This window comes from Tachysurus vachellii, chromosome 9 (assembly GCF_030014155.1).
Source record: "Tachysurus vachellii isolate PV-2020 chromosome 9, HZAU_Pvac_v1, whole genome shotgun sequence".
NCBI lineage: Eukaryota > Metazoa > Chordata > Actinopteri > Siluriformes > Bagridae > Tachysurus > Tachysurus vachellii.
The window spans coordinates 2,162,343-2,189,264 of record NC_083468.1 but is presented as its reverse complement, the minus strand read 5'-3'; the positions used below and the strand labels follow the sequence as shown (position 1 = coordinate 2,189,264).

General features: G+C 39.4%; 1 protein-coding gene across 2 annotated transcripts in view; it reads right to left on the bottom strand.

Annotated features, from left to right (window-relative positions):
• The window catches only part of LOC132851800 (chromodomain Y-like protein 2), a 44,631-nt gene that overhangs the window by 11,272 nt on the left and 6,437 nt on the right, over positions 1-26,922 (bottom strand). For both annotated transcript variants that reach the window (XR_009649061.1, XM_060878816.1), the window contains exons 2-3: positions 13,114-13,663; positions 5,049-5,266 (exon numbers count right to left, since the gene is read on the bottom strand). Coding sequence is in view for 1 of the 2 variants with exons in the window: in XM_060878816.1 (XP_060734799.1) it covers positions 5,049-5,266; positions 13,114-13,663 (768 nt within the window). In the remaining variant the exon portion in view is untranslated. The remainder of the gene's footprint in view (positions 1-5,048; positions 5,267-13,113; positions 13,664-26,922) is intronic.

Genomic DNA, 26,922 nt, shown 5'->3' with positions numbered 1-26,922 from the left:
TTTTTTTTTTTAATCTATACTTGTTTTTGTACTTACATCAGAGCCATTTATTTATTTTTATCCTCTTTATTTTTTCATTATTTATCTTATTTATTATTATTTTATTTATCCTTTTTTTACATAAATGTGGCTGAAACTCTACATGATGTAGTTAAAAGTTGCAAATAATAATAATAATAATAATAATAATAATAATAATAATAATAATAATAATAATAATAAAAACAGGGGGTCACGGTGGCTTAGTGGTTAGCACGTTCGCCTCACACCTCCAGGGTTGGGGGTTCGATTCCCGCCTCCACCTTGTGTGTGTGGAGTTTGCATGTTCTCCCCGTGCCTCGGGGGTTTCCTCCGGGTACTCCGGTTTCCTCCCCCGGTCCAAAGACATGCATGGTAGGTTGATTGGCGTCTCATAATAATAATCAGAATAATAATAATAATAATAATAATAAATCATATTGCTTTCAACCAAACAGCAAATGCCTTTCTATTGAGAACCTCGAGTATTTAAAAGTACATTAGGTTTTATGAAATGCTAAATATATTTTTGTCACTGTGCATGTGACTGTGCATCTTTTTCCCCACACAGCAAATACGGTCTGGGGAGATTTTTGGATTTATGGATTAATGAGACTCTATTTACTGAGCTTTGAAAGCAGCTAATTATGAAACAGGAAGCTACTTTTCCCCTCCAACTCATTATTATCATCTCACACCACCACCATGCCTAATCCTGACAGAAAACACTGCTATAAATAAACATATGCGCACTGCGTGAAGCTGTGAGCAAGATATTTCTGTTTAGTTCTAAACAGCTTCGAAAAGAAATGAGCTTTATCTTCAGATCGATAATGAAACGCACAGAACAAACTTGTCAGGATTATTTCGAGTTAAGCCGAGAAAGCTGACGACGGACATGAAAGGAACGATTGGTGGTGGTGAGGACGGGCGACGTTCCAACCATCTCACAGCTGCTTGGAGGAAATAATCAAGGGCAAACCAGCAAGCATGAAGACGTCAGATGTTCTGAGTCTGATTGCTTCTGTCTGGATCTCCACAGGGATCCTCCAGAACCCTTCCTCATCTCTTAATGCACACTTACATCTTTTATATCTAATGTTATCATTTTATTTCCATCAGCTTAACCTCTATCTCTGCTCCAGATATATAAACTTATATTGTTTTAGATTTTGAGAGCAGTCATTTTATTTCACATCACTTTAGCCTTAACAGTATCCTATTCATGTGTATCAGACTTTTTTCACATGCACTATAAAGACTAACATTTTAACATCTTCAGTTGAAATCTTGTTGATACGGCCATTTTATATTCATGCTAAAAATAAAACACCGCTCAAAATAATCACGATTTAAACCATTTTCTTTATAATTCCTATATTAAATTCTAATCATAGTAGATTTTGGGTTTGTTTGGTTTTGGCTGGGGGGGGGCACGGTGGCTTAGTGTTTAGCACGTTCGCCTCACACCTCCAGGGTTGGGGGTTCGATTCCCGCCTCCACCTTGTGTGTGTGGAGTTTGCATGTTCTCCCCGTGCCTCGGGGGTTTCCTCCGGGTACTCCGGTTTCCTCCCCCGGTCCAAAGACATGCATGGTAGGTTGATTGGCATGAAAATTGTCTGTAGTGTGTGATTGCGTGAGTGAATGAGAGTGTGTGTGTGTGTGTGTGTGTGTGTGTGTGTGTGTGTGTGCCCTGCGATGGGTTGGCACTCCGTCCAGGGTGTATCCTGCCTTGATGCCCTATGACGCCTGAGATAGGCACAGGCTCCCCGTGACCTGAGGTAGTTCGGAGAAGCGGTTGAAAATGAATGAATGAATGAATGAATGGTTTTGGCTGTGTTTGTTGGTGTGTGTTAAGTGGTGTGGTCGTCAGTGTTGAGTGTTGGGTATTACTGAAGTTTCTGTTACACCATCATTTTGGATTGTATACTTTAGGTGTTGGTTGTTGTTGAGGTATTTATTAACTTTCTGGATGACGTTGAGGTCAGTTGTTGATGTTGAGACTTGTTTGATGGGGTATTGCTTTTTGTGTTGGTTGTTGCTGGGTATTGGTGAAGGTTTTTATGTTGGTTGTTCATGTTGGTGCAGTTATTGGTTTATGGTGTTGTGTGTTTTTCGAGTTGTTAATGTTTAGTGTTGGCTGGAGGTTATTGTTTTTTTGCAGGTGTTGGTTGCTGGGTGTTTGTGTGTTTATGGTTGTTATGTGTTGAGTGTCGGTGTAGTTACTGGTTTTGAGTGTTGGGTGTTGGCTGTTTAGTTTTGTTGGATCAGTTATGAGGTTTATGTCTTGCTTGAGTGTTGACAGAGTGCTTGGTGGTATTTGGGTGTTGAATGTTGTTGTTGTGTTAATTGTTGCTGGTTATATGTTTGGCCTCTGTGCCATTTGTTGGCCATTTTGTACTGAATGATATTTTAAGTTGGTGGGATTTGTTAGATTTTCTATTTGACTGTTGAACTTGTTGGTTGTTAGTGTTTAATTTTGTTGATTGTTTTTGATGTTTGTTGCTGGTCTTGGTGTTTTGGTGTTGTTTAAGTCCATTGTTGATTTTGGTTGCTGGTTTGTGTTGAGGTAAGTTTTTGGTGTTGGTTGTTGGGTAGTCATGAGTTTAGTTGTAGTTTGTTGGGTGCTGGTCTTACTGTAGCTGTTGATGGTTGTCGGGTGTTATTGAGATTAGTTGTTGGTGTCAGCGATATGGGGATAAAACAGACCCAAATGCAGGATAGCTAAAATAAACAGGGTTTATTAACTAAAAAACACAGAGCAGGAAAAAGACAACAGCAGACACGACTAGAACACGACAACAGAGGATTAACTCAACTAAATACTGACAACAATTAACACATGAGGAACAGGTCTGCAGAGGCCGGGAGGAAGAGGCAAGGGCAGGGCAGACATGTGACACAAAACATAAACAAAAGCATGGGGCCAAAGTCCGGGCTGAGTCATGACAGTTGGTGTTAGGTGGTGGTGAGGTAAATGTTGTTTGTTTGTTGCTGAAGTCTGTTGCTGCAGTTTGTTTGTAGGTGTTAATCAGTTGGTTGGTTGAGTCGACTGTTGTTAGGGTTTGTTGTTGGGTTTGAGGTTGGGTGTTAGGGTTAGGGTTAGCTGTTAACTGTTGTTTGTTAATTATTAAATGTTGGTTGTTAGATGTCGTTGAGGTTTATCAGTGATGTAATCAGTTATTTGTAACTATTGCCGGCTGTAGTTTCGGTTGTTGGTGTTATAGTGCATTGTTATTTGTTTCTATTTGCTAATCATTATGATTTTCTGTATCTGCACCATGTTTTTCTTTCTCTTGAAAAGCAGAAGATGGATAGCCGAGAGAAAAAAGACGTCCAAGATGTCAAAATACTTAAACCCATTTATTCTTTATCTCGTTCCACACGTTAGTTTCTCAGCACGCTGAGTGTGACTGACGTCTCATGAGAGAGTGAGATGTACACAGTTATCGCTCGCAGAACACCAGAATTTCAGAACAGAAGAAAACAATCTGCACTGTAAGCCTCCGTCCTCTGGGATCAGTCACTGGGCTTCGCCTCGCTGTTTCTTGACAGCACTTGTTTGTAAAGTGTAGAAAATTAAAGCGATTTACAGACGCAGAAGCAGAAGCCCGAGGGCAGAGTGGAACAGACAAACACTAGCACTAATCCCACACACTTCTCTACTCTGAGGATAAAGGAGTTTTTACTGAGGATAAAACGGCACTGAAACAAGCATGCTGCTTTTATATATATATATAAAAAGGATTTTCTTTAAAATGAAAGATTCCACAGCTCAAGATTATATTTAATTTATTCAATAAACTTTGATGTAAAAACGTTACTTATATCTTTAAATCTTTGCAGTTTCTACAGATCTACACCCAGCTCTAACAATCATACCCAAAATCTGATTCATAGCATAAATGTTCTTCGTTAACAATAAATTAAATTTTATCCCCCAATTAAAAACCTTAAAATTTAAAAATAAAATAAAATAATGTTTTCTAAATGGGGGTGGGGGGTCTGCTGGATAAAGAAATAAAAAAAAGTGAAAATAAACAAACAAACAAACAAACAAATAAATAAAGGCCAAAGTGCCATTTTAATAGGAAGCTATTTAATTTACTTTTAATTTAAAAATGAAAAAGTGCCAAAATGACATTTGGAATTATATTGTTTTGTTATAAATGAGGGGAAAAATCAGTTAAAGAGCATTTTTTTAAGTTAAAATGTATATTTATTTTATATTTTAAAAGGTTTTTACTAAAGATGCAAGTAGAATTTAATTTAATTTAAGAAGTCACTGTACAAGAAAATGTGGACCCTTAAATTTTATTCACTGTGAATATTTCTATGCTTGTTTATTGATTATTGTTCTGATGAACAACATCTGATCTTAAAAAAAAACCCGACAGAAATTCATTACATTTAATTAATTAAATTAGTTATAAATCTTATTCATTCATTCATTCATTTTGGTCCAAAACAGAACATTATAAAATGAAAGGTTTTGCATGATGTGATGTTTCACAAAAGGAAAGCATATTATATATCTCTATCTACATTTCTGATGTTAAACATAATACCTTGATAAAACACTGTACTACACACTAGCCAAAGTTTTTGAACCCCTGGAGTGTCTTGTTTTATTAAAGGTCTATCGTAATTATTACTAAACAACAAAACAACACAGAATCACAATTAAATACAGAAATCAGAAGCAGATCGGTCTCTGATCGAGCGCTTTATTAAAGGAGCATGAAGTCATTGAGCCTATAGATTAATTACTACTAGACAGTGTTATCGAGCCTAATTAGTGTGATAAATATTTCCCAAACTGGAAATATTAGGAGACCTAAACTGTTTCTAATGTTAATTCTTGACTAAACGGTTGCTACAAGTATTTATGGTTTGCATCATATGGTGTATATGTGTCATAAGTGTTAATCGGTTAAGTGTTCAGGAAGTGAGTAATGTATTCATAATGTCCGTGCAGCTGACTAATGTTTCCTGCCTGTCATACAGCAGCCTTACTGAAAGTGACTTACCTCTGGTGTTAGTGCATTGTTGTCTGATGTCTGGCTGGACAGCAGGACGTGTGTGAAACCTTCTTCCTTCCTCACTACAATGTCCCTGAATCTGTAATTGGCTTCGCTCTGCCGAACGTTGTACCTCAGCCTCTTGTCGAAAATGTAGCCTTTGTCCTCAGCCAGCTTCCGTTTGGCCGAACTGTGTAGGTGAGCGTCTCCGTTCAGGACCGACGACCCTGCGGTTTAAAGAGAAACAGCAAAGGTGGGATTTAATCTGGTAAAATGTACTGATGATTAAATCTGATGACGATGAGGTTACAGAATAAAACCCAATATCATTATAGGTTTTATACAACTTTACAATATTAGGAATTGATGGAAAACATAACCAGTAACACCCTCTATGAAGGCCATATGTGTAATAGCTGTTTATTACATGTTATAATGCATATATAAGGCCTCGTACACATTGGTATAATTAACTAACAAAATGCATTACAGTTTATAGCAATGTTTATAATAATATTAATAATAATAATAATAATAATAATAATAATAACAAACAAACAAACAAACAAATAATAATAATAATAATAATAATAATAATAAATAAAAAATAAACAATAGTAATAATAATAATAATAACAATAATAATAATAATAATAATAATAATAATAATAATAATAAGCCTTTATTTTGTCACAGATACATTACAGAACAGTGAAATTATTTCTTCACATATCCCAACTTTGGAGTTTGGGGTCAGAGCACGGGGTCAGACATGATACAGCACCCCTGGAGCAGAGAGGGTTAAGAGCCTTGCTCAAGAGCCCGACAGCTCAAATCTCCAATCAAACCAGAGTTTTAACCACTTGAGCCACCATTGCCCCTTAAAAGAGTCCATACCAAGCTTGGATTGGTTGCAAGGCATGGGTGCTTGGTAGGGCATGGGGCACTTTACTGTACCTTAATCATGATGCAATTATAAATGGTTAACAGAACATATTAGAATAGTAGAACGATCCAATAAAGCAGAATCACTGCTGCCACTTTTTATTCACTTATAGTTACTTTTAACCTCTTGAGACCCGAATGTCCTCATATGAGGACATAACATTTTCTCACACTTCATTGTCTATATATATTTATTGTACCAACCTTATATGAGGACTCTTAGGTATAATTCTTTTGCCAAACGGCTTCCTTGAAAACACTGATTAAATGTATAGTTATCAGCTATGAATTAAGAGAAACAGTCAGTAGAAATTGTAACGTACACAACAGTAGCATACGGGTCTCAGGAGGTTAAGTGTAAAACCTCTACAAAACAAGCTTGTCCATGTTATTATTGTGTTTTGGTGTAAAATAATGAGAGGCTTCAAAGTGTAAACACCTTTTCCCTGAAGATATCGGAGAAAGTACTGTTACAGTTTGACCTCTGACAAAGTTCTGACACTGGAGACTCCTTCTCTAAATGTTACAGAAAATCTTCACCATATTAACAATTATATATTTTATTTGAGTTTATTATAATTATTGTGGAGGGATGACTAAAGCCTGACATCCTGTCACAACCTGGATGGAAGGAGACAGAAACGTACGCAGGATAGCTTCAAATGAAAGGGGTTTAATAAATAATGACGACAAAGACAGAAATGACGATAACTGAAACAATACAAATGACGACACTTAACATTGACTAAACATGACGAGGGGTAAACGTAACTAATGATTCTGCGCTGCCATTGGCAACGCGGCTCACTTAAATATAAAACACAATGATGACACAATATGGATCAGGTGTGACGACAGGGAGGAGCAGATGAAGGCGGGGCAGACACGTGACTAGGAATGTAAACACTGAGTCCTGACACATCCAGACAAACAAACAAACCAACAAAAAAAACAGGAAAAAGTCATGAATGTTCTGCTACAACTGGAGTTATTCTCTCTTTAATGGGTTTCTGATGGTTTCAGTCACCCAAGACATTTTTAAATGCCTACTAGGTAGGAGTTGTAATACAGGCAAACATTTTGTTCCATCACTTCATCAGTAGCAGAACTGATGAAATACTTCACATGAGTGACAAACACCCTTAGGGATTTAAACCCATTCACCTTGACTTCCATTGACGAGACGATTTCTCCTTAATCTTAATAAAGAAACGATTGGATTCTGTCTGGATTTGACTATGTGCTTGACAAAATACTAAGAGGAGACAAGAGGACAGGAAAGGAGGACATGTCTGCTGAAATAAATTATTTCTAATATAGTCCCTGATGCCGCTGTGTTCCACTGTGAGATGATGAGATGAACCAGAATAATTTAGATTCAAAGATTAAGGTTATGATCTTTTAGTTTGTATTACTGCTAAACATGTGAGACTTTTGTATTAAAGTAGACCCTGCCTTTAAAAATGGATTTGCTGTTGTGAGGTTTGTGAGCTGTGGGAATTCATCAGAGCACAAGATAAACAGCTACAGGAGATGTATTGACTGCTGGCTCATTTACACACCATGCTAGAAAACACGGTTAAGTGACTCAACAACAGATAAGCCTTCCACTTGGACCACACTTTTGAATAAATCTGACAGAAATGAAGATAAGACGCAAAGATTTCTATTAAAATGTCCCATCTGCTTGGTCCAACATGCAGGAGCACCATTATGATTATGTTTATCATCTCACTGCTCGAGGGGTAGGTTTTAGATGGACGATGACGCTTTAGAGAGAAAAACTTGCCCGTGGCCTAATTTTGCAACAATATGTGACACTATTTAAAGCTGTAATGAACCATCTGGTGAGCGTTCACTCCACATTTCTGAAGGCTCAGGCTCTGTACCAGGATGCGCCTTTTCTTTCTGCGTTTCCTGCCTTGAAATGAATAAAATTAAATTTCCACTGGTGCTTCTCTATGAAGAGGTTTAAATGCAATTACTTCGCTAGGATCCTTTGCATTTGAAGGACAGTGTTTAAGAACATGTTTAAAACTCTGGATTGTCCTACTGATCAGGACGTTGTGAATTCAAGCCCCAGCTCAGAAAAGCTGCTGCTGGTGGACCCTCGAGCGAGGACCTTGACCCTGTCCAGTCCAGTAATGCCAGATAAGAGTTGCCCTGCAATCTGACCCCAGTTTCCTAATACCCTGTTATATGCAACTACAGTATCTGAATGTGTGACTTCTCAAAAAGGGTTGTTCTTGTGTGGCATCTTGTGTTGACTCTGCAGTTTATAGGCTTCTCTTACTGAACCTATTTTCTATTCTTTATTTGCATGCTGGGAATAAAGTCATTTTAGGAACTGGAAAGATCTCACTGATCCTCTCTCTACCCATGTAGCTTACCACTTCTATTTTTGGTTTTGACTTAGCTTCTTATTTTGTTAACTTAAGCTTGATCTGGATCTTCCACCTCAAATTGCATCTCATAGATACATCCAATCAGACTTTGGTCTTTTGTGCATAAAGAAAAAAAAATATATCTATACCTTACAGGCAGTAATGCAGCTCAGTGTTTAAAATGTTGGACCGAACAGACTTTTGCATGAGGATAAATTTTGGATAGAGACTACAAAGCACTTCTAAGTCTCTCTGGACACAGATGTCTGCTAAATTTTGTACAAAGCAACCCGAGTCCTAATTTGATCTCCTTTTAACTTAGCGCTGAAAAACTATCCGGACTTCAAGAACTACAGTATAAGAGCAGATACCCTTTCTAGATGATGCAAGGAAGAGAAATAGCTAGAGACTTATTGCACCTGGTGAAATGAGATCTGGGTAGACATTAGGCAAGACTATCAAAATGATACACCATGGAAAACATACCAGAAGGCAATAGGTACTTACCCTAGTAGTGTTATTAAAAAAACCAACCCAGTTAACTCTAATCAGCAATAATCTGGTGTGAACTACACACAGGTGACATTAATAATTCTTCATTAAAAAAAATCTAATTAAGTTCCTTGTCCTTCACCTGTCCAGCAACAGCAGGTATGAGCTGACCTTCTGACCCCAACCGCCTAATAAAGTATACGAAGAAGTTTCAGCTTGTAAATACTGACTAACTTAAGTCATAACTCCCAGAACAAGTGGCCTGTTCATCGGCTCGCACTTCGCATTTTCTTCCAGAGTTTGCCAGGACAAAACGCTACCGGTGGTTCAGCACCATCTGTATGACCATACACAATATCGTCCAATTATGTATGTTCTGGTTTCTAGAGGTCAGTCCTGAGGCCCTAAATCTTTCCATAGTTTATCTGAGCCATGCTTTATCTTTCACCAGGATCTGTCTGGCTTTGTAAGTTTCATTTCAAATTCTTTTTCTTTTTGCCCAGTGTGCATGCACATTCAGGATAGGGGTGGCTCAAGTGGTTAAGGCTCTGGGTTGTTGATTATAGGACTGGGGTTTACGGACCAGCACTGCCAAACTGGCATTTATGTTTACAGCATTTGGTAGACACCCTTATCCAGAGCGACGTACAACGCTGCTTTAAAGTCTCGGTGAATACATAAACACTGGTTAAGGAAAAAACTGGGAAAAGTGCTAGTTTAAGTATTTCAGGAAGTGGTAGGTCTTCACTCGTTGTTTAAAGATAGCCAGTGACTTAGATGTTCGGACATCTAGGGGAAGTTCATTGCACCACCTTGGTTCCAGATCAAAAAAAAAAAAGAGTCTTGCTGTAGAGATGGTGGGACCAGTGGAGCAAGTGCTGGTAGACCTGAGGGAGCGAGGTGCAGTGTGAGGAGTAATAAGACCTTTGAGGTAAGAGGGAGGTGGTTGAATCTGATGCTTGCGACTACCAGAGGCTAGTGGAGGAGGACAGCATCGGGGTGGTATGTGAGAACTTAGGCAGAAAAGAAGTCATGCAGCTGCATTTTGGATCATTTGCACTTCATATCGTCGCTGTCAGGCGGAATCCTCGTATCTCCAAACCTCAGGAAATTAAAAAAACGCCGTACCTTATCTGCAGTGCACAGGGTTTAGTCCGCGTTGCAGTGGATTGTCTTGCGCTAAATTCCTGTCCTCAGACGAGCACCAGAACTAGCAGGGGTCAAGATTTTTTTTTCTTTGAGCCCAGTGTTTTGAAGACATTTACCTCAGAAGACGTGTTGATTCGTTGCGACTCTTCTTGAGGAGAAATATGCCGTGAAGCTCTCCCATGGAGTGAGGAAGAGGTGGACAGTTGAAGTGTCCAATGGAGTTATGAGATTTGCGCTCAAGCTATTTTCAAGACTTTAGATTGGTTAATAACTTGTAAAAATAACAGACCCACTTGGGGACTGACCAATAGCATCGATATGTGAAAAAATATGAAATTGACCAAATTTGGACATACGAGGTTTCCGCCCGACAGCGACGATATGTAGACCTGATGGAGAGAGCTACAGTAGTCCAGTCTTGAAATGACTGAGACTGAGGAGACTCAACACTTCCACTGTTGGGGTTTTGAGCAAGGCCCTTAACCCTCTCTACTCCAGGGGTGCTGTATCATGGCTGGATTCCTAAGTTGAAGAAAGAATATCAGTGTGCTGTAATGTATATGTAACAAAATAAGGACATTTATTCTATTCTGTGTTGTTGTCTAATTCCTACTGCAATTTTGTTTAAATTTGAAACTTACGCTAACGTCTTTTTAGCTCTAACCTCTGTACATTTATTACTCATTTCACCTGCTCATTACAGGAGAACCCTTCATCTTTCATCGTGTCAAGTCTATTCAACCGCCTGTTCTGGCCGTCTTTCACAACAATTTTAGTTTTTCACAAAAACTATCGGTTGATTTCATCAATTTATCACGTCTAAAACAGGCAGCAAAATTCACCAGTGACAAATGGCTTAAGAAAGAAACAAGGCAGGTCGTTGCTCTAAATTTGAAAGACCAGCGGCAAAATGAAATAAATGTCTGTGGCCAGGTCTAAAATAGCAGCCTCGAGAGAGAGAGACGATGCATTCAAGACAAACTTCACATCTATGACAAGAGCAATCTATCTATCTATCTATCTATCTATCTATCTATCTATCTATCTATCCACATTTACGGCATTTAGCAGACACCCTTATCCAGAGGGTTAAGGGCCTTGCTCAGGGGCCCAGCATTGGCACCTTGATGGACCTGGGATTCAAACACATAACCTTATGATCAGTAGTCTAACACCTTAACCACTAAGCTACCATCTATCTATCTATCTATCTATCTATCTATCTATCTATCTATCTATCTATCTATCTATCTATCTATCTATCTATCTATCCACATTCACTGCATTTAGCAGACACCCTTATCCAGAGGGTTAAGAGCCTTGCTCAGGGGCCCAGCATTGGTACATGATGGACCTGTAATTCAAACACATAACCTTATGATCAGCAGTCCAACACCTTAACCACTAAGCTACTATCTATCTATCTATCTATCTATCTATCTATCTATCTATCTATCTATCTATCTATCTACCTATCTATCTATCTATCTATCTATCTATCTATCTATCTATCTATCTATCTATCTACCCGTCTATCCACCCACCATCCATCCATCCATCCATCCTTGATAGGCTCGGCACAAATGAGCTGACATTAAGTGTCCACACTAACAACAGCGGGCCTGATAAATTTTGAATAAACATGAACATAATGAGGCAATGTTTAATCAGCAACTCAACAAATACGTTAAAAAGGAAAGTGCTGGGAAGCACTACAAGGTTTGTAACGGACCCCAAACATCAGTGACATTCGCTTGATCAGCATGATCAACAGGAATCTGATGTTTGAGCGGCCCAACAGTAGAGTAAGTGACATTTGGATGATAAAATGTCACATGCAACAATCTGCATCACAAGTAACAAGAATTACACGAACGTTTTTCTTTTCACGGAAGGCGTCCAAAATGCCACCGGAGCTTTGTTCGTTTGCGCACACAGGGCTGCTTCATGAAGAACATCTTCTGCCACATCGAGTCAATTTCAAGAGCTTTCCGGAAAACACAATGACCAATTACATGCAGGAAGATTTAAAAAAAAAAAAGAAAAAAGAAAAAGAATTAATCCTCTTTAAAGACTCAGTGACAAATCACACAACAGATATATTGCTATTATGAACATAATCTCAATCAGCTAAAATAATTACACACACTGTTTGTGTTAAGGTATAAACACACAGTGAAAGTGTTCAACCTGATTAAAGACACATTTACGTTTCTTTCTTTTGGTATTTCATTTTATTTTAATTCTATTCTGTTGTTTTTTTTTGTTTGTTTGTTTGTTTGTTTGGTTTTTTTTTTTACAAGTTTTCTGTTAGTTTTTTCTGTTATTTAACATTTGAAGAAGGAGTATTTCCAGTATCAGAACTTTATAACACTCAGAGGTCAATCTGTAAATTATTAATATTCAGTGTTGTAATGTAACGGAGTACAAATACTTCGTTACCGTATTTAAGTAGAAATGTCACGTATCTGTACTTTACTTCACTATTTAAATTTATGTCAACTTTCACTTTTACTTCACTACATTTCCAGGATAAAATGCATACTTTTACTCCGTTATATTTCCACTAAGCGTCTTCGTTACTCGTTACTACAAAATAAAATCAGAAGAAATGTGTGTGAGGAAAGAAAATGAATGAATACACAAAGAAACAAACAACAAAACACAAAGAAAACCCAGAATCGTACAACAAACGTTTAAAAAAAAGAATGAAAACGAATAAAAAAAAGCAGGAAAAAAAGATTTCTATTTTATTTTTAGAATTTCTTAAAATAATAAAGATTTTATTATTTTAATATTAATATCCTTAGAAAGACGTATACAGTTATCCATTTCTGACATATTTATGTAATATGTATGTGATCTAATACACACATGTTATAAGTTTGGATGTGAATAAAGTTTGGTCTCAGCTTCCATTTTTTTAAACCTCCGCATAAGAAATAATTTCTTTTTGTAACTTAGTAATTTTGTAACTTTGTAAACGAAGCTTCATAATAATCAAATCCTCCTAGCGATGAACAGAAGTACAATAAATCATGTGTCATAAACATAACAACAGGAAGTGGCAGATTTTATTTCATACTGCAAACATCTATTCTTACCTAATTCGTCTCGGAGCGGTGCAGCCCCTCTGCTCATCTCCATCTCTCCCATCATCTTCTCCACCCTGCTGCTGGGGACGCTCTTTGTCCTGCCGGTAGTCCTGTAATGCACGGCGTCCGTTTCTCCGTTCTGTAGCCCGTCTGTAGGACGCCTGATAGGAGGAACAAACTGAAGCCCTGCGTTCACTCGCTTATAAGTCCCCGGTTTACTGGTTCTGTCCCCGGACGCTTTCCCTCCACTCATTTTTCTCTGTCTATGCGGGACACCCGGTCCCGGGGATCCTCTGCTAGTCCTTTTCTTTTTCCGTGTTTCTCCTTGATGTCTGGACATGTCCCGGACCCTGTGCGCTTGTGTTCCGGTTCTGGTTTTGGCTGGTTTGGAGCGGCGGTCCTGCAGACGGAGGCTGTTGAACTGATCGATGAACTCCTCACAGTGCAGCAGGTGGTGCTCAGGTTCCCATGTGTCCTCTTTGCTCCCGTAGCCTTTCCACCGGATTAGATATTCCCACTTGCCCTTTTTGTTCTTCCGCTTGTCCACGATCCGTTCTACCTGCAAGAGGATAACGTATACAGGAGGAATGACCGCTGACGTTCCAGTCAGTAACAAATTCAGTATAATTCAGTCAAATATATCAAAACTAAACAATAAATTACGTTTATTACATAACGTCGCTGTCAGGCGGAATCCTCGTATCTCCAAAACCGTTATTTTTCAGGACATTAAAAAAACGCCGTACCTTATCTGCAGTGCACAGGGTTTAGTCCGCGTTGCAGTGGATTGTCTTGCGCTAAATTCCTGTCCTCAGACGAGCACCAGAACTAGCGGGGGTCAAGATTTTTTTTTCTTTGAGCCCAGTGTTTTGAAGACATTTACCTCAGAAGACGTGTTGATTCGTTGCGACTCTTCTTGAGGAGAAATATGCCGTGAAGCTCTCCCACGGAGTGAGGAAGAGGTGGACAGTTGAAGTGTCCAATGGAGTTATGAGATTTGCGCTCAAGCTATTTTCAAGGCTTTAGATTGGTTAATAACTTGTAAAAATAACAGACCCACGTGGGGACTGACCAATAGCATCGATATGTGAAAAAATATGAAATTGACCAAATTTGGACATACGAGGTTTCCGCCCGACAGCGACGATAACTTTTCCCTGGTGTATAAATAGTTAAATTCAAGAAACTTAGCTGTTTTTTTATTTTTCAATCTACAAACTAAATATTTGGTGAAAAGTTCTAATTAAAAATGAACCAAAAAATAAAATCACGATTGAACAAAGATGGTGAAAATAATCTTTAGTCTTTGATAATCTTCAGGATGGTGACATTTCTTGCAGAGACCAAACTTTTTGCAGGTGACATGAAGGTGACGTTTGAGGTAGAGAGTAGAACCTTAATCCACTAGTGGATTAAGTAAAGATCTGTGTTATCAGATCAAAGGTCTCCGGGTCTGCTTAGCGTTATAATCGCGTCTCGTGGCGGACGGCTCGGCTCGTGAGCGATCGAGAAGGAGACGACGAGACATAAACCACCGCCTTGTGTTTGAGAGCTTATCTGTGCTGCAGTAATTAGCTCTGCTTAGAGCTGTAATCGTTTTCCTAAATAAAGATCAGTCACTAAAACAAGATAATGAGATCCATAAACATGAACGATGCACGATATGAAAGGATAAAGACGGCGTGTCTGACAGACGGAGCAGGCGGAGCAGGCGGAGGCAGCATCACTAGATTAGCGAGGAATAAAACACACATGTCAGGCTGTTACAGATAGATCATCAACCCGGAGTAAACACTTCCACATCGATCTGATCAGATTTCCAATAACAGCACGTCCAGAAACAATGTCGTGTTCCTCAGAAACCACAGAGTGTTTGAGACAAACATCTTAAAATGTCACTATACAACCACACGAGATACGAGATGCGGTGAAACGCTTTTTTTTCCGACTGTCCGAGTCATAAAATCGAATAAACGTAGATGAAGTATACGATTGCGATTATTATTTAAATGAAGTGAATGATTAATAATAATAGAGACATTTATCATCTCCTGACAGAAAACTTCACATCAGTAATTACTTTATGTGAAGCATGAAAAAAGCAGCTCTGTGCATCGGTTATTACTATAGAAATAAAAACGTACAGTAAACCTGTCACTTTCTGTCCAATCAGGATCCAGAACACGACAACACTGTGACGTAATACAGACGAGACGCTTTAATAACAGTAAATATTAATAATAAACACTTTCACACAGTCAGTAAACACTTCAATACGTGAGACACACACACACACTCTCAAACATACACACTCTGAAACAGTGAAACACACACAAGTACACTGAGATACACATAGAAACACACACAACACACTCAAAAACACGAGCCCAAACACCCAAACACACACACACACACACACAATCTCAAACATACACACTCTGAAACAGTGAAACACACACAAGTACACTGAGATACACATAGAAACACACACAACACACTCAAAAACACGAGCCCAAACACCCAAACACACACACACACACACACACACACAATCTCAAACATACACACTCTGAAACAATGAAACACACACAAGCACACTGAGATACACATAAAAACACACACAACACACTCAAACACACACAACACACTCAAAAACACGAGCCCAAACACACACACACACACAAACACACACACACACACAAACACACACACACACAATCTCAATCATACACACTCTGAAACAGTGAAACACACACAAGTACACGGAGATACACATAGAAACACACACAACACACTCAAAAACACGAGCCCAAACACCCAAACACACACACACACAATCTCAAACATACACACTCTGAAACAGTGAAACACACACAACACACTCAAAAACACGAGCCCAAACACCCAAACAAACACACACACACAATCTCAAACATACACACTCTGAAACAGTGAAACACACACAAGCACACTGAGATACACATAGAAACACACACAACACACTCAAACACACAAGCCCAAACACCCAAACACACACACACACACACACACACACACAATCTCAAACATACACACTCTGAAACAATGAAACACACACAAGCACACTGAGATACACATAGAAACACACACAACACACTCAAACACACAAGCCCAAACACCCAAACACACACACACACACACACACACACACAATCTCAAACATACACACTCTGAAACAATGAAACACACACAAGCACACTGAGATACACATAGAAACACACACAACACCCTCAATCACACAAGCCCAAACACCCAAACACACGCACGCACACACACACACACACACACACACACACACAGATAATCTCTCATTGAATGATTATGTTGGATCCAGTTGTAATGTTTTATTTTGTGATCTGATCCATTAGAGGTGTTAATGAGGTTCCCCAAGGACATGCTAATCAGACTAGAAGCTTGAGCTGCTCTGATGAGAACGTCGCAGGCTTTTTAAACACTAAGCCACTCGCATTTCCTCGAATTAATTGCTCCAGTGTTTTAATCTTTACCAAAATCACACTAGAAGCCTAACCTAAGAAGCCTTATATATATATATATACATATACATATATATATATATATATATATATATATATATATATATGTATATGTATATATATATATATATATATATATATATATATATATATATATATATATATATATATATATATATATATATATGTATATATATATACATATATATACATATATATATATATATATATATATATATATATATATATATGTATATATATATATATATATATATATATATACATATATATATATATATATATATATATATATATATACACACATATAAGAGAGAGAGGTGTTTCCCGCCCCCGGGGTTGGTTAAAATCCTGTTTTGCAGCACATTGCACTCGCAACAGCTGCTGTGTGAAACAGATAAGAACCCAAAGCCGATGTTCTGCTCCTCTATCTCACTGCTCCCTTTAACAGCACACTGACATTCAAGGTCAGACAGACTGCGCATGAAATCGTTCAACAACGAGGGTCAGAGGCGCTCGGTATGACGGGAAACGATACGTAACTCGTTCATCACATCGCTCTTCACCTCCGATTGGTCAGAATGTATAGCAACAGCTCATTCGCAAGCGCTTGTACGTACGAAATGAGAAAGTTCCTTCACTAACGGCTTTTCTTGAGCGGTTTGCATTGAGAACAGAAACGATCGGAAGCCGTAACTAGTTAAAGGTAAAGAATAAAAAATAAAATAAAATAAAATAAAAAAGTCTGGTGATCTTTTATAGATGCTATAACGTAAGTGAGAACAGCAACTAATCTGTTTCATGAACATTAAATGTAACAGTAAATGGATCAAAATCTATCGTCTTGTATTGTAAGTATTTTATGAGTCGTAACCAGTTTTAATATTTATCCATCTGCTGCGAAGTGAGACGAATAAAACAGAATAAAATATTAAGTTATTATTTATCTCTAACATTTATCCCTAGTGGGGGCACGGTGTCTTAGTGGTTAGCACGTTCGCCTCACACCTCCAGGGTCGGGGGTTCGATTCCCTCCTCCTCCTTGTGTGTGTGGAGTTTGCATGTACTCCCCGTGCCTCAGGGGTTTCCTCCGGGTATTCCGGTTTCCTCCCCCGGTCCAAAGACATGCATGGTAGGTTGATTGGCATCTCTGGAAAATTGTCCGTAGTGTGTGATTGCGTGAGTGAATGAGAGTGTGTGTGTGTGTGCCCTGTGATGGGTTGGCACTCCGTCCAGGGTGTATCCTGCCTTGATGGCCGATGACACCTGAGATAGACACAGGCTCCCCGTGACCCGAGGTAGTTCTGATAAGCGGTAGAAGATGAATGAATGAATGAATTTATCCCTAGTGATCGATGCTGAGGTGACGGTGGTGAGGAAAATGAGACGGTATGAGGCGATATGAGGAAGAAACCTTGAGAGGAACCAGGATCAGAAGTGAACCTCATCCTCATTTGGGTGACGCTGAACAGGAAATAATGTCGATGTAAATAATATGGATGTAAATAATGTCGATGTAAATAATGTCCGTATTTACATTTCATTTGTGTTACTCAATGATCTTTTCTTTCACAATGAAAAGAAAAATATCACATTAGGAATTTAAATGAACTTGTGCTGGATTCAGCAGCTTGTTGTGCAGCTGCTCGACACGTCGCCGGACTGGAGCTACGTTTTAATCCTTTACGCAAGAGAAATTTTGATTTTTTGAAACACATTTTATACGAACTCAAAGTGCCGGGAAAAAATTGGCTCTTTTTATTAAAACAAATAAGATATTTTATTTAAAATACCCAAAACCTAAATCTAGGTGTATTAACAAGAACATATTAATGATATATTTACAAAAAGTGACACACAAAAGCACTTAAACATGTGTGATAGCAGGTGAGGAGGAAATAAGAGATAAAGGAAACGGAACAAGGATTAAAACCATCTTTTTATAAGTCTGTTCTGACACGAAGACTTTCTCTGATTTGCTCAGATCTTTCGCTTCACTCACTTGTATAAACAGCTTGTAGAACATCTCCAAACTTCTGTAAAAGTCTTCAGTGTCAAGTAATAATAAGGAAGGGAGGAACTGGTAGCTAGTTTTGGCTTTAAACACACACATGCACACACACACACACACACACACACACAGACACACACACACACAGACGCACACACATACACACACACACAGACACACACAGACACACACACACACACACACATAAACAGATGCACACACACAGACGCACAAACACACAGACGCACACACAGACGCACACACACAGATGCACACACACAGACGCCCAAACACACAGACGCACACACAGAAGCACACACACAGACGCACAAACACACAGACGCACAAACACACAGACGCACACACACAGATGCACACACACAGACGCACACACATACACACACAGACGCACGCACACACATACACACACACACGCACACACAGATGCACACACACACACAGACGCACACACATACACACACACACAGAGACGCATACACATACACACACACAGACGCACACACAGACGCACAAACACAGACGCACAAACACACAGACGCACACACACACAGACGTACACACACAGATGCACACACACACAGACGCACAAACACACAGACGCACACACAGATGCATATACAGATGCACACACATACACAGATGCACCCACACACATATACACACACACACACGCACAAACACACAGACGCACACATACACACACACACACACAGACGCACACACAGACGCCCAAACACACAGACGCACAAACACACAGACGCACACACACACAGACGCACACACAGACGCACACACACAGATGCACACACAGATGCACACACACACAGACGCACAAACACACAGATGCACACACACAGACGCACACACAGACTCACACACATACACACACAGACGCGCACACACACACACCCACACATATACACACACACACATGCACAAACACACAGATGCACACACACAGACGCACACACACACACACGCACAAACACACGGATACACACACAGACACACACACACACCTGTTAACGCACCACAATAAGCGACATATGACTCTATTAAAGCTGCAGGTTTTAAAACAAATACTTTTGTTCTGTTCACAGAACACACTTGTCACATTATGGTTGCTTACCAACCAACTGTTGTAGTAGATGGTTATAATAAATAGACCTAAATGTTATTGATATTTTTATTTATTCAGCAGTAGAATAAACATCAACAAAGCTAACAATTCAGCTAGGTAATGTTAGCACAGAGCTATGTTTAGGTAACTAGCTAGCTTAGCATTGTTACAGTTTGTGCCACGCACCACTGAAATCAGAAGAAGAAAAGTTCGATTATCGTAGCGATTCGACTCTGAATCAACTCGCCGGCAGAAAGTGAATCAATAATTTGTTCTGAATCGTCGAATAAATGAACGTGAACAAATCGTTTTGATATTTGGACTGAAACAAAACCAAACACTGGATGTCATACACGGTTGTTTATATAAGGGTATAATCCTTTATTTAATAAAGACTAATTGCTTTTTCAATTCTGATGAACAAATTGCTTTTTGATTCATTTAATTACGGACCAAACCAAACTCGGTAGCAAACGAACCTAAAGCGTTTATTTCACTCTGATGGACTGACGGGTGTGGAAGTGTTGGTTACTGTTATGTTTTGTACTTTTTCATGATTTGAAAGCCAACATACCTCTCTTAATCTCTCTCTATCTCTCTCTCTCTCTCTCTCTCTCTCTCTCTCTCTCTCTCTGTGTATTTGAACGCATCTCAGCCTTTTAGAAAGCAGCCTCCCACGCACATTGAAATAGAGCTTGATTTCACTTGTGGTTTGTCAGCCCTTTAGTGTTTATCCATCGTGGGGTAAAAAGAACGACACACAATGCAGTCTGTAAATAAATGCCTCCTGACATCATTCTTTTAGTTCTGAACCCCAGCTAAATGAAACCATGGTCATAAGGTTACAGTGTAGAAGATCTGTAGAAGGAATTTACAGTATATAATAAATTATACTTTTAACTAGTACAAATTGGTTTAATTATTATTTCCTGCTTTCATGCCTTGTCTGGAGAGAATAAGAGCAGTAAGCATCTTCATTTAACATCCAACAAGGTTGGAGACCAAGACCTTTTTTTTTTAGTTAAGGTTTAACCTCCTGGCAGAAACAACCACGATCTGGGCTTAAATATTCTGGTGCTCAGCAGAATTAAAAAAAAAAAAACTACATCAATATTTATTAAAGGCCCTGGATCACAACCCTAAATCCACCTATTTTAAGAGATGAATTGACAGATTTTCAGTAAAATTGGTGTGTTATTTAAATTAATAATTGATTTAAATCCATATAAAAAAAAAAAAACATCATAATGACCAATTATACAATCTAAAGTTGCTCAATTGTAAATTCCTGGCCTACGGTTTTTAAAAACAATGAATTAATAATTTCTAGCCCAAAGTGATGTGTCCTACAACCCCGATGTGTCTCTAAAACCTTTCCTTTCCTTTGTACACTTTCACAATCGCTCCTCAGCCCAAACCCGTGATTAACTTTACCGTCTGCAGCTTTAACCTCGCACTCATTGTTTCATTTAAAATCCAATGTGGAGTCAAGAGAGAACCCAGTAAATTGCATTGCTGAACTTTCATTGCAGTAACGCTCCACTCAGCGGAGTGCTGTTAAGGCATGGGAAATCAATATTATTGCAATAAGTGAGATACCTTAAAACTGCTCCATTCGAAGAAATCACGCTCCATTAACATCACTGCCCTTTACAACGACTCGGGCTCAGAAATATGGAGCAAAATGGCTTTGGCTTTTTCTTCACTTGTAAAAACTATAAACATGGAGATGAATTCTGTGAGAGAGTTACGAGACGATACGATACTCCTGTAAATTATGTTGAAAGCAAAAATCTTGATAGTTGTTGGGAAAAAATGCCAATCACGTTGCGACAGCGCAATGCACACAATCATGACCTTTAGTTGATCATGACCTCAGATGTTTGGAATGAACGGTCAGATTGTTCAGAAACTCAAATATTCAACCACTCTTTACAACTGTGTTGGGTTAGAAACTCATCTCAGAACACACAGGCTGATGAGGTACAACAGCAGCTTCCACTCCTGTCAGGCAATAGCAGGCTACAGCGGGAACGGGTTCTCCAAAATCATCCGACAGAACAGATCTGAACAATCGTAGCTTTGAGAAGAGCTGAACTTTAAATGTAACTATCGATCCATTCATCAAAATAATTACTACACACTTAACACCTACCCCTGACTGTTACAATGCAAATGTGTAATAAACAGTAATAAACAGTTATAAACAGTAATAAACTATAAACTCACCACATCCTACACAAAGTCCCTCATAGTAATGATCGCATGCATTGAGGCATCAATGATCCTTCGATCCACTTCCTGTCAAGCGTGCTCAGATTTTCAAGGACTCTCGTTCAAATCCACCTTGAAAGTCAAACCCCACGGATACGGCGCTCACGTTAGCAAAATTAGCATGATTCATTTCATGGACTGTTGTAGCAACAACGAGAAAGCAATTTAGCAGAAAAAAACAAAAACAAAATATGATCCAACCTTATAAGGATGTGACCCGAAAGAAATCACCTGAGTGCTGAATTACGTTGCTGTATACTGGATTCAGTCTGGTTTTTATGATTCATTGATTTCACCTGGATTTGTTACTTTATTATAAGGATTATATTTTCTAAAAGGTTGTTTCCAAAATACTCTGAACCCGAGTCCGCTGCCAGACGCGAGCCCTCTCCCTGTGAGCCTGGCGCCGTGTCGGTCTATGCACCAATGAGCGAGTCTCATTAGCCTGTGTTCTGTCAGCGCTGCTGGTCCTTTCACTGACCGGGGATTTTTACTTGGGCTGCTGGTGTTGGCTAACAGTTCGGTGTTCTCCGGGTCTCAAACTGAGTACACATGGAATGGGTGATTTATTTCAATTTTTGGTATTTTTACTTCTCGGTTTGACTGTAGGCTGCCAAGTCGAGCACTGCTGATGTTTTCACCCAATGCTAATTGGCTACTCAATGCCAACTCTATAGTTACGACACTCCCTGCTCAGCTGGTGATTACTTATGAGTCCTTGTTGCATGTGTGTGTGTGCGCGTAATTGTGCCAGACTCCGTCTTACCATACTGTTTTTTTACACTGCTGACAATAAGATTCCTACAAACAAGTCAAGCAGATAATTCCTGTTTGCACAGAATTACTGAACACAAGCCAAGTGATAGACACAAGATATTATACACCTTAAAGCACAATGGGAAATTTGCACTTCTATACTATGACAGAAAAGTCTTCTATACGATCGTATTACTGAGACAATTCTTAACACGGTTCTTCTAACAGAGACTTGGTCCTTGACTTTATGCATATATCATGCACCAGCCTGGGTTTAGTCACGTACAGAGTAGATAAACCTTTAGCAGTAAGTCAAAGTTACCAATTTTTTATTTATTTTTTTTAAACATCCTAGTGGAAAATCTTTACAATTTAAGTAGCAATTGTTTCAGTAGATGTACTGTATGTACAACAAATCCTTAACACACAATAAGGCTCCCCATCACATTACAGCTGTAAATTATTACTGAATTCCATTTAGTGAGCTGATAATCAAAGCAAAAACCAAATCAATGATAACCACTGGTCCTAATAGCTGATGACTAATCACCACTAATCACCACTGTCCTCACTAATCAGACAGTTCCCCAAAACCAATCACTGGCCACCATTACTCTTAATCCACCAATCACTGGCCACCATTATTCTCAATCTGCCAATCACTGGCCACCATTATTCTTAATCCAATGATCACTGGCCACCATTATTGTTAATCCACCAATCACTGGCCACCATTATTTTCAATCTGCCAATCACTGGCCACCATTATTCTTAATCCACCAATCACTGGCCATCTTTACTCAATCCACCAATCACTGACCACCATTATTCTCAATCTGCCAATCACTGGCCACCATTATTCTTAATCCACCAATCACTGGCCATCATTACTCTTAATCCACCAATCACTGGCCACCATTATTCTCAATCTGCCAATCACTGGACACCATTATTATTAATCCACCAATCACTGGCCACCATTATTCTTAATCTGCCAATCACTGGCCACCATTATTCTCAATCTGCCAATCACTGGCCACCATTATTATTAATCCACCAATCACTGGCCACCATTATTCTTAATCTGCCAATCACTGGCCACCATTATTATTAATCCACCAATCACTGGCCACCATTATTCTTAATCCACCAATCACTGGCCACCATTATTCTTAATCTGCCAATCATTGGATACCATTATTCTCAATCTGCCAATCACTGGCCATCATTATTCTTAATCCACCAATCACTGGCCACCATTATTCTTAATCCACCAATCACTGGCCACCATTATTCTTAATCCACCAATCACTGGCCACCATTATTCTCAATCTGCCAATCACTGGCCACCATTATTCTCAATCTGCCAATCACTGGCCACCATTATTCCTAATCCACCAATCACTGGCCACCATTATTATTAATGCACCAATCACTGGCCACCATTATTCTTAATCCACCAATCACTGGCCACCATTATTCTCAATCTGCCAATCACTGGCCACCATTATTCTCAATCTGCCAATCACTGGCCACCATTATTCCTAATCCACCAATCACTGGCCACCATTATTATTAATCCACCAATCACTGGCCACCATTATTCTTATTCCACCAATCACTAGCCACCATTATTGTAACTTGACAAATCACTGATCATTAAATCATCAACCTTTATTTTCGTGTGTTTTGATAAATTCTTTATCAACAGTTCCACACAGGCCACTGATGTCCACCTCCCATGCCTCATTCTTTCGCTTCTTTTCATCTCATACATTTTCCGCCACACAGTCCGACATTTCAGAGACACGGTCTTAACTTCCACATTTCTGCAGATGACATTTAGATAAATGTGGTTATGCAGTCTAGCGCGTCTCTGCCTCCTACCTTATTAATCGGAATTTAAATCCGTGATTAGCTTTGAAAAAGCAAACGATTTATTTAGTATTCAGGGTCCTCAATTCTTTAACGTTCTACTTCAATGCACTTCGCTTGTATCGATTTGTTGCTTGAATATTTCACCGTTATGTACATCAGGATTCTGGTGTCGTTTTGAATGAAGTTGCTTCTTTTAACACTTTCATCGCTTGGTTTATCCTTTATGAGCTGAAACCTCTAACTAACTGTGACGCATTTAAGGGGCTTTTTACACCTGGTCACTTCATGCGTTTTCTGTGATCCGATAGCTATCCGATGGTAAAAAGACCAGGTCTAAATGCCCTCCGAAACGTTTTGGAGACGGATATAAATCCGACGGTACAAACCCCTTCAGGAGGAGGTCTGGGACGCGTTTCAGATGAAACTGGACAGGTGTAAATGAATGTGGTTGTTCAAGCCACATACGTCAGCGCTATACTCCTCCCAAACGGAAGTACGTCACTCGCAGGTGACTCACGTCATCTATCGCACCAGAAAGAAACATGTTTCCCCACCAGTGCTGGCTCTGATCTTTCACCCAGGTGTCTCGTTGGGTCTTAAAATGCACTGCTGCCGCCAGCGAAAATGCAGCAAACAGTAAATGCTGTTTTTTTGTAGCAACCGCATGTGTTCTATTTCAATTACACCGGAAATGAGGTAAAATATATTAGCATTTTGGGCGGGAGTAGAAAGATCGGATTGATATCCGATTCGCCGAGACGCATTAAATGTGGCCGAACAGTTTTAACAAATCAGATAGCTATCGGATCAGAGAAAACACATGAAGTGACCGGGTGTAAAAAGGCCGTAAGAAAACTGACCTGACTGTGCATGTCAATTGCGGCATGGCGTAAAGATTTTCTTAAATACGTAGATAACCTACGTAAACGCAATTTCTGGTCATTACTCCGGTTATCAAGAGAAGCAGCTGTGAACCTCCAACTCTTCACCACTTGGCTCTAGTCGCTCTGTTTCTGTGCTTGTTTCTAAATCTATTCCCTCCATCTGCCAGCTTGATCTCTTTCCAGTCGTCCTCGTATGTTCGTCATGCCCCATTTCCCACTTCATCAATAAGTCCTTTCCATCCGGTTCTGTACTTCTGCACTTAATATAACTAATTCTGAAAGAAACCTGAAGAAATTGAAGAAAATACAGTAGACACCTCAGGCAACACTATCATATCTGACAAGGGTGTAAATCTTTGTTGTTAATTGCTGAAAGGGTTCTGTTTTTGCAGCAGAAAATTTGCAAATGCACAAAAAGTGTAGAACTAGCATTCGTGGTAACGACATACGGACACTGAGGAGCTACTTAAGAAAAAATTATTTTTCAATCTGTATTTTGGGTGGGGGGGCACGGTACCTCCAGGGTTGGGGGTTCGATTCCCGCCTCCACCTTGTGTGTGTGGAGTTTGCATGTTCTCCCCGTGCCTATAGATGCTATAACGTAAGTGAGACCAGGAACTAATCTGTTTCATGAACATTAAATGTAACAGTAAATGGATCAAAAATTATCGTCTTGTATTGTAAGTATTTTATGAGTCGTAACCAGTTTAAATTTTTATCCATCTGCTGCGAAGTGAGAGGAATAAAACAGAATAAAATATTAAGTTATTATTTATCTCTAACATTTATCCCTAGTGGGGGCACGGTGTCTTAGTGGTTAGCACGTTCGCCTCACACCTCCAGGGTTGGGGGTTCGATTCCCACCTCCACCTTGTGTGTGTGGAGTTTGCATGTTCTCCCCGTGCCTCGGGGGTTTCCTCCGGGTACTCGGGTTTCCTCCCCCGGTCCAAAGACATGCATGGTAGGTTGATTGGCATCTCTGGAAAATTGTCCGTAGTATGTGAGTGTGTGAGTGAATGAGAGTGTGTGTGTGTGTGCCCTGTGATGGGTTGGCACTCCGTCCAGGGTGTATCCTGCCTTGATGCCCGATGACGCCTGAGATAGGCACAGGCTCCCCGTGACCCGAGGTAGTTCGGATAAGTGGTAGAAGATGAGTGAGTGAATGAGTGTATTTTGGGTCACATTGTTGTATGTCTTTATAAACGTGTGAGAAAACATTTTCTGATGATCCCAGAATTCTGATGACTATTCCTGACTTATGGACTATTCCATACATGAAGTGGCGAATGTGTTCATGTAACAGGGTTCAGGCTAAAATGTACA